The sequence below is a fragment of the Octopus bimaculoides genome, chromosome 3 (genome assembly GCF_001194135.2).
Source record: "Octopus bimaculoides isolate UCB-OBI-ISO-001 chromosome 3, ASM119413v2, whole genome shotgun sequence".
In the NCBI taxonomy this organism is placed as follows: domain Eukaryota; kingdom Metazoa; phylum Mollusca; class Cephalopoda; order Octopoda; family Octopodidae; genus Octopus; species Octopus bimaculoides.
The window spans coordinates 92,664,063-92,675,568 of NC_068983.1; the positions used below are offsets into that span (position 1 = coordinate 92,664,063).

The 11,506-nt window shown below is 33.6% G+C and overlaps 1 protein-coding gene across 1 annotated transcript in view; it reads left to right on the forward strand.

Annotated features, from left to right (window-relative positions):
- Positions 1-9,330, forward strand: part of LOC106871622 (protein scribble homolog) — a 698,511-nt gene extending 689,181 nt beyond the window's left edge. The window contains exons 42-43 of the mRNA XM_052966764.1: positions 6,950-7,037; positions 7,220-9,330. Coding sequence (XP_052822724.1) covers positions 6,950-7,024 — 75 coding nt within the window. The 3' untranslated portion in view covers positions 7,025-7,037; positions 7,220-9,330. The remainder of the gene's footprint in view (positions 1-6,949; positions 7,038-7,219) is intronic.
- Positions 9,331-11,506: the final 2,176 nt, after the last annotated feature.

Sequence of the window (11,506 nt, forward strand, 5' to 3'; positions counted from 1 at the left end):
TCTCTCTCTCTCTCTCTCTCTCTCTCTCTCTCTCTGTATATATATATATATATATATATATCTTTTTTTTTTTTCAAACACTGTATATCCAGGACTACTTTCCCCATTGTGTCATTGTTCATACAGTAGAATAGGATTTTTATGAGGTTTGGCTATTATTTATAGCAGGTGTGCAAACCCTTTTGTCGGTGTGCAAACCCAGTTATGTTGTTGCTTAGCTTCAGGTCATTCCTAATTTTAGCAGACTTATAATTAAAAGCAATCCAACCATGATTATTCCACCTTTTCATACATCAAGAACTATATTGTGTGATGTGTCTTTCCTATTTTTAAGATGGTATGGGAAATTCAACTAAACCATGTGAAGGCTCCCTCATTAGCTCAAACCCAGTCATGTGTAATGTGAACTATGGTGCACAGACAAATTAATATCAAAGTAGCTAATAGTTGTTTTCTTCCTAAGTTTCCCTCAGGACTCTTCAACTGACCATTAATATACCAAGTTGGTCTTACAAGAAATCATTAAACAATATAAACGAAAATAGGGCTAAAGAGGTTTCTATACGGTGGATGCCATCCCTGACTATTAGAATAATGGGAAATGGGGGAAAAGATTTTGTTTGATTGATGAACCAGCAATCTGTTTTAATAAACTGTTCTTGGCTCACTATTAACATGTATTTTGCTGCCGCGTTTGTCATTACTACAAGAACATTTAAGCCATTCAAAGAATGACTCTGCTCAAAACACTGGATGTAACCACTCCTTCTAGCACACATTTTTTATTTTATATATTAACCACCTCTAATTTCCTTAGATTCTAGTTATTCCCTTTACAAAGTCACTTGATATCCCAGAAACAGCAATCAAATCTTCAAGTTATGCCCACCATCTTAAAAGAAAGTAATGGCTGTGAATGCTTTTTTATCACTGGTCTCAGGTCTTCTTGGTCACAGTTGACTTAGGGATAAATATCATTAATAATTATGTACAAATAGACCTCACAGCTTTACCTCTTCAGATTATAATGTATGCATAGATGGTTCTCAGATATTCTCAAACTGACAGCATTACAGTTGAAGTAGTACCGTAAAAACCCATGTAATTTATGCACTTTTTTTTTGGCAAAAACAAAAATAAACTTTAGCGGGTGCATAAATTACATGAGTAGATTGTTTCCAATATTATTTTAGAAATTTTTTTTATTGATATATGACATACAAATGTAAACATTCATACTGGAAGTTGACTCATTTAATGTCAGAATAGGTTTTTACAGAAAAAATATAATGAAGTTGACTTTTATTTATGCTGGATGGTATAATGCTTACTTTTTCTGTATAAATTTACTAAAACCATTTAATAGTTCATTATTTACATTTGACAGGTATTTATCCTCATCTTCTTTGTTGTTAACACAACATTTCAGCTGATATACCCTCCAGCTTTCATCAAGTGTCTTGGAGATATTTTGAACCCGGGTTCTCATTCCTAAGGTATTTTTTGATGTTATTATTATTATTATTAATCATGTCACTGCCTGGAATCGAACTCAGAATTTTGGGGTTAGTAGCCCACACTCTTAACCACTATGCCATATGCCTGTGGGCAATTATGGAGTGAATTTTAGGGCTTAAAAATCTAATATTTTCCTATCCTTCCTTAAATCGGTTCCCATATGTTATTCACATCTGCACTTGGTCTGCTTAGGAGGTTGTTGTATCCTAGCATATGTGCTGCTTCTTTTATTTTTCATATTTTCCAGTGGTGTTCTCTGTCTACAGTGGTGATGAACAAGTCTGACTACTTGGAAAAATTGGCAAGTCTTATAAGTGATGGTAGCTACAGCAAAGTAAAGAAAGACCCAACTCTGAAAACAGAGAAGAAGTTGTCACAGATCTTGATCAAGAACAAGGATCACTTTACACCAATGAAGTACAGACAACTGACTCAACACTACAGTAAACTACCACACATGTACTGTTTCCTTAATATTCACAAGGATGGTATTCCCTTAAGACCTATAGTGAGCTGTAGAGGTTCAGCATGTCATCCACTGAGCCATTTCCTTGTGGATATAATCAGTCCATTAGCAAGAAGGTCAACATCATATGTGAAGAATTCCAACCACTTCACAGAATTGATCAAGGATACCTCCATTGAATCCAACCAGATGGTGAGTCTATATGTGATAAGCCTGTTCACCAAAGTCCCAACTGGTGAAGCACTATCAGTGATTCAAGAAAAACTAGTGACAGACACCCATCTAAAAGAACGCACTAGTATAACAATAAGAAACTTGATGGAAATGTTGACCTTCTGTGTAGAAACTACCTATTTCAGTATGGATACTGATATATATTGACATGAAGAGGGTTTAGCTATGGGTTCGCCATTATCACCGATAATAGCCAATATATACATGGAATACTTTGAGAATTTGGCTTTAGGATCAACACCACTAAAACCAATCCTATGGCTGTGATATGTTAATGACACCTTTATTCTCTGGCCCCACCATGAAGATGTCTAAGTGCTGTTAAATCGTGTGAACTCAATAAAGCCATCCATACAGTTCACAATGGAAAAAGAAAAAGACAATCAGCTAGCATTCCTGGACATATTAATAACACACACTATGTCTGGATTCAGGACATCCATATACCGCAAGCCGACTTTCACTGGACGATACCTTAACTTCAATTTCCACCATCCATACAGTGTAAAGCGAGGAATTGCTCAGTGCCTAAAACATCGAGCAAAGTATATAAGTAGCAATCGTGATACCCACCACGAAGAAATAATCAAGCTCAGTAACAATCTATTAAGCAACAACTACCCCGAAAACATACTATCTACTCCAATTATGAAGAAAAGAGAGGATAAAACCGATAAACTGTCAACAGTCTGTCTACCCTATGTGAAAGGCCTCTCCGAAAAGATACAAAAGATATGCGGCCCATATGACATCAGGACAGTATTCAAGAGCATTACAACACTTCACAAATATCTTCTTCGAGTAAAACCACCAGTAGAAGAGAATATGACCAAAAACTGCATGTACTCCATCCTATGCAGCTGTGATAGATTATACAAAGGCGAAACATGAGGAACATCGCAAAGCTGTGACACAAGGAGATATTGATAAATCGGGTATAGCTGATCATGTATGGAAAAATGGAAACCACCTTCCCCTGTGGGATGAAGTTAAAATAATAGACAGAGAACACCACTGGAAAATATGAAAAATAAAAGAAGCAGCACATATGCTAGGACACAACAACCTCCTAAGCAGACTGAATGCAGATATGAATAGCATATGGGAACTGATATTAAGGAAGGATAGGAAAATATTAGATTTATAAGCCCTAAAATTCACTCCATAATTGCCCATGGGCATATGGCATAGTGGTTAAGTGCCCATGAGCACATGGCGTAGTGGTTAAGTGCCCATGAGCATATGGCGTAGTGGTTAAGAGTGCAGGCTACTAACCCCAAGATTCCGAGTTCAATTCCAGGCAGTGACCTGATTAACAATAATAACATCAAAAAATACCTCAGGAATGAGAACCCAGGTTTGAAATTTCTCCAAGACACCTGATGAAGGCTGGAGGGTATATCAGCCAAGATGTGTTAACAGCAAACAAGATGAGGACAAATATCTGTCAAATGTAAATAATGTACATAATTCCTCATCTCTTAAATATAGAACTGCATTTAATAGTTAACTACTTTTTGAAGTTTGACGTTCATGCTGGTAATCAAGGACCAGGCCATATTTTACTGCATCTAACACTGACAACAACATCATAATTCATCCTTGCGCATGTAAACTCACTAAGTGTTCCTACAGAAACCTTCATTTACCTTATACAATGTTTAATGTTGTTTCACATTTATGTTGAATTATGCAGCAATCTTATGTTTTGATTAAAACTATATGGAACAAAGTTCATATCCAGAACTTTCAAAGGATATATAATTTTCCAAGGAAAGTAGATATTTTGTCATGAAAATGATGTGCCAAAAATAGGGTCAAAACAGAGCTCTCCAAGGATACTTATTAAATTTATCGTACAGCTCTAAGCATAGAGAAGATTCAGTTTTATATCCTGTATTATACCCAGTGTATCAAAACTGAGCTCCCTACTTATAACAGATGGCAATATAACCATGTCTGAATATATATGAAATGCTTGCAATAGCTGTAATTTCATTTAATTATTTGTAGGGCTGAGTTTTGGATCAGAACACCCACATAAGTTTGATTTTCTCCATTTTGACGGAAATTTTCCCCACTTTTTTTTTCTCTGTAGCCTTGGAAATGAAGAGGGGAAGCTTTTATAAAACAAAATTTTCAAAAATTTACAATTGTTATTCATAACAAAATAAGCTTTACATAAATATTTAAAATATTGCTAAAAAGAAGTTTTCTTTCCAAGAACATGACAAAAAAATTAGGTAACTTCTGTACCATGGTAACTATTAATTTTTATAATTTGAAGCTGATTATCGCCTCAGTTTTAAGGATATGACAGCTCAAATATAGCTACTTATACATTTATGCAAATTAGGCAAAATTTTGACCATTCCACTGACCATTCACATTGTCATATTTCCTATAGTATTCATCCAAATTTCACAAATGCAGTATCAAAAAGTTTATTTTTGCATGCTCTCCAAGAAAAAGTACTGCAGAAATTACATTTAACAATTTTAAAAGATTTATAGTGATACCTAATTTAAGATACACAATTTTATCTTGACTCACAATGGTATAAACCAACAAAAGGGGAAGAATGCCAACAGGAGGAGAGAAAGAGAAGATATAGGAGTAGTAGTAAGTTAGAATTTGTTTGGAGAAGAGGGAGAGAAGGAGAGGGAGGTGAAAGATAATGTTTTTGGTTAGTAGGAGAACATAGTAGTTCTAGGTAAATCACTTAACATTAAGACTATACACATAGTACTGCATGCATATATTTTTGACTTTGTTTAAATGTATTTACCGGGTGCCACAGTATATTTACTTATTTATTCTACAGTAGACCCAGTAAATGACCCCAGCCTAAATTCACAAAGATGTACCCCTAGCCAGCTTCAGTAATACCAGATTTTTTCCCCTACTCTTGCCCCTCTCTTTTTCTGTATTCATACCCTTATTCTCTTCCTTAACAAATTTAGATATTTACCCACTTCTGTATATTATTTCTTCACAAATGTTTTCCCTTCTCTCACTCTGTGCTTTCCATGCATTTTTGACCACATCTCCAGTGAGTTAACACAGGATCCCTTGATGACAATATAACTTTCATTTGACCAAGGCATCTTTGGTCTGACAAGTAGCTAATGGGTTACTTCTCATTTGGGTAATTACTACTTCCGAGGTTCTGCTAGCTATGAAACATTTGCAGCCTGGGTTTTATCTATTCCATTCCCTAAATTTGGATCTCTCTCTCTCTCTCTCTCTCTCTCTCTCTATCTATCTATCTATCTATCTATCTATCTATCTATCTGTCTATCTATCTATCTATCTCATGCACACACAGTATACAGATGAGATCCAGATATTTTGTGTATAGAAGACAGTAGTGCTTAAAAGATTGAAACTTAGACTCCGGTGTGTTTACAATACAAACATTGGTATGCATAAATTATGTTTAAGAAAATTGATAAACATCCTTCACCACCACAACCCCTCATTACTTAATAGATTCTCAGATGTAATACTATCTTGTAAACACAGGTTCTACTCATCATTCATGCATTTTATTAAATCTATGTAATCTCATAACTATGAGTATCTTTCTACTCATCATTCATGCATTTTATTAAATCTATGTAATCTCATAACTATGAGTATCTTTATTCAAAATTAAACTTAAGGTACGACAAGGTCAGCCTAGCAACTTACTACATCAATTAATACTAACCTCCTTATTAAACTATTCCTTCTCATTGCTACCTTTGCAAATTCCTCTAATCCATTACATCCCACCTCCCTCATAGCCTCCCCACCCTCACAAGTGGTCTCTTCTCATTTCTTCTCCTCAACCAAAAGTACTTAATTCTACCTCACACATTTGGATACTAATCTGTCAACCTCTCCCTCTTTCTATTCACTTCCCTTATTTAATTTCATACACCTCTGCATACCACTGTACCCCCATTCCAATATCAACGCACATTCATTATCCCAATAACCACTGCTTACTTGACCACTAACTCACCCCCTCTCTCTTCTCACATACCTTTCTACATACATTAGTAATTTCCCTCTACCACTGAAATAGACACCTTACTTCCCTCAAATAACTGCCATTTCTTTTTCTCACTATCTCATCCAATAATTCTATAGTTTCATCTCTACACTCAACAAACTCAATACAATAGACTACCATTCATATACTATCTACCCCACCTTCCTATTCATCTTCCTACTCCCCACCTCTACTACTACTCCCTTACTAGCTTCATTATTAACCCATCACTCTTCTTGAATTATCTTTTCTCCTCTCACCATTCCCTGTCTCAATATCCCCTGGTCCCCCCTCTAATACACTTAGCTCTCCACATTTAATCATTCCATCTTTGAACTTCTCTACCCCGAAGATGGCGGCTCATCTCATCCTATGTCAAATGCATCTATACGGTCGCATTTTGTAATGGACTAAATCTACCAACATTATTATGGATCACTGAGCCCCCAGATACAGCTGTTGGACTTTTTTTCCACCTTTTAAATTTCATAAGAACTGACTTAAGCCTGAGCATCCCATGCCAGTTTGGAAAGCAGACATAAAATGTTGATTTCATTAAAACTCTGTCATGAATACAGCTATTGTATCATATTATCAACTAATATTTTTAACAGAATCAAAATAAAAGTTGTCCTTATTTTTCAGCTGATGCTGGAATAAATCTGAATGTACCTTCATAATCTTGTTTTCAGGTTGAAGTCACAAAGCAACAGATTTACAAATTGAAATTAAGTGATGATCAATATGTACAGTCTAAGCAGCAGTGACAGTAAATATTAGGTAAGTATAACTTGATTGTCTATTCCTCTTTAAGTAAATTTGAATTTAGATATTATTTTGTATTTCATATTTTGAGGGTTTTTCTGACATATAAAGTCAAAAAAGGTTTATTTATTATATTGATTACTATTATTTGCTTTCTAACTTCACTAGCTTATTTTTCTGTCTCTTTTACTCTTTAGGTTTTGACTGAAGCCACTGACCATGAAAATCAACAGTGCAAACCTCAAGGTGCCTCATTTCTTATTATCAAACTGGGCTGATACTGCAAACTCTTTAAAGTTGTCCTTTCTACAGCTTTCTTCTGTCACTGCCTTCTCTTGCTAAAATCTGGCTACTGCCATAAGGCATTTAAAAGTGCCTTGTGGCTGTTTAAACTGTTTGTAAATTTAACCAAATCTCTTCAAAAAGTTTATAATTTGATTTACAAAATGTGAAGACAAACAATTGCTGGGACTTACCAGCACATCTTGACAATTTTATGGTCTGCAAACATCACTTTGGTCCCATTCTTCTGTTTTTGTGTGATACACTTGTTACCATTAAACAATTTCTGAACTCCTTAATCTTTTGAATACAAAAAGTAAACTTTATATTACAAAGAAACAAGAAAAAGAAAAAAAAAATTATTTTTAATTGTAAAATAGTAAATGGCTTTATCTCAAAGATTTTAAAATTTCCTGAAATTAAGACGATCTCAAATAAAATGGAAAATTTATATTTTAATTGAGAATCATCTAAAAGGTAAATCATTTTTTAATTCCATCTTTGGATTTTAAAAATTTTATTTTTACTCTTTTGGGAGTGGGGGAAATAAATTTATTTATCAAGATGTTGGTCAGCATGGTAAATATATGTGGGAAGCAGGGAATTCTGGTAGTCTTCCAGTTGGATTGAGGATTAGAAAGAAAACATTCAGAAATTAGCTTTATTTTAATAAACGTATACTTAGACTAAACATTAAAATTTAATTGCATGTCACATGCACACATATGTTAGTTTAATGTTTTTATAGTCAGACAACAGATTGACTTTTCTCCCCCTTTTATTTCCCTATTAAATTTAATTATTCTTCTATAGTAGAAAATCAAAACAGTCCACTTTCTATAACTTGAGTAACCAGCCTGTAATATAAAGGAGGCTACTAACCAGCTGCTGTCATTTTTAATACAAATATATCTTTTTTTAATTACATGCATTAAATATTTTTACAATTTTTATAAACATTCTAAGCTATATTTGGTTGAAGGACTCAAGGGTTGAACTACCAACCAGATACACTACTCCAAATAACCCAGTGTATTTGATTGAGAGTACTGCCAAAATTTGCAAGATTGGTGTTTTGTCTAGAGTGAGTGAATGAAATAGAAGTCATCTAATGTGTTCCATAACAATTAAACAGTGTTGATTAGCATCCCTAACTACTGCTATACATTGACACTAATAAAGTTTGTACTTCTTACAAAATTCTAAATGGCACCATTTTTATATGCCACATATTTCACTCCCTATCTGACTAAATTCTACATGATCTTTGTCACACACAACTTTACAAAAGTCTAGATAATCTGCTGAGAGTAGGTATCACTATGAATTTTTGAAAATATTAAAATCTATCTTCTACTGTACATTTTTTTGGAGAGCATCTGAAAAGAAACATTTTGATGCCTCATTTGTGAAATTTGGATGAATATTTTAGGAAATACGACAATTTGAATGGTCAGCAAATTGGTTGAAATTTTGCCTAATTGGTCTAAATGAATAATTAGCCATATTTGTGATGTCATATTTTTGAAACTGAGGTGATAATCATTTTCAAATTACACAAATTAATGGTGACCACAGGATAGCAGTTCCCTATTATTTTCAGGTTCTTGAAAACGAAACGTTTTTTTAGCAACTTTCAAAATATTTATTCAAAGTCTATTTGTTGCATATAACAAACAGTTGATTTCACGGTGATCCAAAAGTACAAGTCACAGGGACTTGAGTCTTGTAATAGGTATAGAATTATAGAAATACTGAGATTTGGGACATGATACCATTTCAATAAAATTTTAATAGACTATTAAAAGTGGCTATAAACAGCAGAGTTTTGGATCACGACACTCACATAAGTTGGGGTTTTTTTCAATTTTTTTGCCACTATAGCCTTGGAAATGATGGGGGAGAGAGGAAAGCTTTTTATGAAAAAAACTTTGGGAAATTTATGATTTATTTCACCTCTTCTCCTTCACCCACCCTGGACTGATTTTGGCCAGTTTTTTTTTATGCACTATGCACTTAAGAAAAATGAGCAAAGCTTTTCAGTAAAAAAAATTAAAATTTTGAAAATATTTTTAGATGGAAAGGTGTGATTTAAGAGAGATTTAGCTGTTGTTTCTAGCACATCCCACAACCACCTGGTATCATTCTCAGAATTGATCAAGTAGCATCAGTATGTGTTAACCCTATACAAGCAGCCATAATAGTACCCTTTTTATTGACTCTGCACTTTTTTCGCCAACTTGTCGCCAGATTCAACAATGGCTGTATTGAATTTCTGAGAAATCTTTCTTTCTTTATGGTATAAAAATCTTGGAGAAAATATGTTCTCTTCTAAGTGAAAATTATTTACAAAATTTTCATTTTTATAATTTTTAACGATTATCTGGCCTACTCCCATCGATTTTTATATCAAGGTAAAGCAAAAACTGTCCTCTTTATCAGTGTATCATTTTCAACACGAATTGAGTTGTAAGTGCTCCAGCACCTGTTCAGAATTAATAATCAAAAACTGAATGAACTTTGTGAATAGATGAAAATATCAGGGTTATTGAGAGAACTAGGCATGATATATAAGTGTCAGATTTTAATTAAAAGTATATGAGAAGAAAGTTCACATCCAGAACTTTCAAATGATATATAATTGTCTACAGAAAAAAATATATTTTGACATGAAAATGATGCAGCAAAAAGTGGGGTCTTGTGTGGTCAAACTGTGCTTGTTTCCCTTCTTTCAAGTTCTGTAGTGATACCTACTGAGAGTGCATAAAAAGAAACAACACCTTTCTTTTTGCTCTCTCTCTGAATTAAACCAAGTAGAATATTTTTTGAAAAATTTATTCATCCATTTTGATATTTTATGAAAGGAATAATCAGCTGTTATAATTTTCAGTGAGGAATCTTTTCATAGAAGAAAACCCAGATTAGTGAACAACAAACTAAGAAGTTAATGATTCAGATCCTGCCATCAGTACTCCATTGTATCTGTAGCTAAAACATTTATCCCTAATGATTCTAAATCCAGCTAAAATTAAAGTAGATGCTATAGGTGGCATAATCCATCAGAGTTATGCAACATGAAATTGATAGATATTTCATTGACTTGTATTATCAAGTTCAATCTCTCTTATGGAAAAAGCTACTGCTTAATATTGCAGGAACAAAAAAACCAGCACCAACCTTGTGACTCATTGCAATAAAAAAAACAGGGTTCTGCTCATTTAGCTATATCTGATAATTAAGCATTTAGTTGATAAAACTGTTAACACAAGTAAAGCTCATAAATTTAATGAACTGACATTCTACTTAGATGCAGTTAAAATTATATCCAAACTACCATTTTAAAATTGTGATTTTCACATACCTCTTGAGTTTTCTATACTAAACCCAGTAATATTAAACACATTACCAACATCATCCAGCTATAGATTTTATAAGTTTTCTTTATATTAAGTTGGATCAGTTTCCAACTTTCTACCAAACTGTTTAGTACTATGTGAAATGCTTATAGACTACATTGTGTAAGCATTTCAGACTATCCCACTGCTTCAGGATGGGAGTTATTCTCTTAACAGTCTCATTCCCATCACTTTCTTCCATCAAAGATATCTCACTCTCAGAAATAGTTGAGGTATCATCAAGTCAATGTGGGTCATCATCATTCTGTATTATGTGAGCTATGCACATACTCCACACATCAGGTTTTAAGTTGAATGTTGTTATAGCATATTCTCAAATTAAATCCAAGCTAATTTTCGATTTTCGTTCTGGGAATAGCAAGCAATTTGTAGAAATTATAACATCCTGCCCCTCCTCCTTAGTTGTTCTAATGTTCTAACTGATCTACAATGTTTACAAGGGGATATCTCAACTAAAACTTACAAGCTAACTGATAAAAATGTTCCTTTTAGCTGCTGCAATAGGTTGATAAAAAAATTTACGGAGTATCTACAAATAAGTTCTATAGAAATCTCATTATACTGAGTCTGGTTGGTTTGAAATCAGAACCTTTTTCTTCTAAGATATATGTCTAAACTTTTAGAGCATATCAACTGTCATGACTTATGTGATAATGATCATGGAATTTTTAAAAACTTTCAGAATAAACGTTTAAGTCCTTCATCTATACCAGATATATATGTATGTATGTATGTATGTATGTATGTATGTATGTATGTATGTACATATGTATGTGCGTATGTATA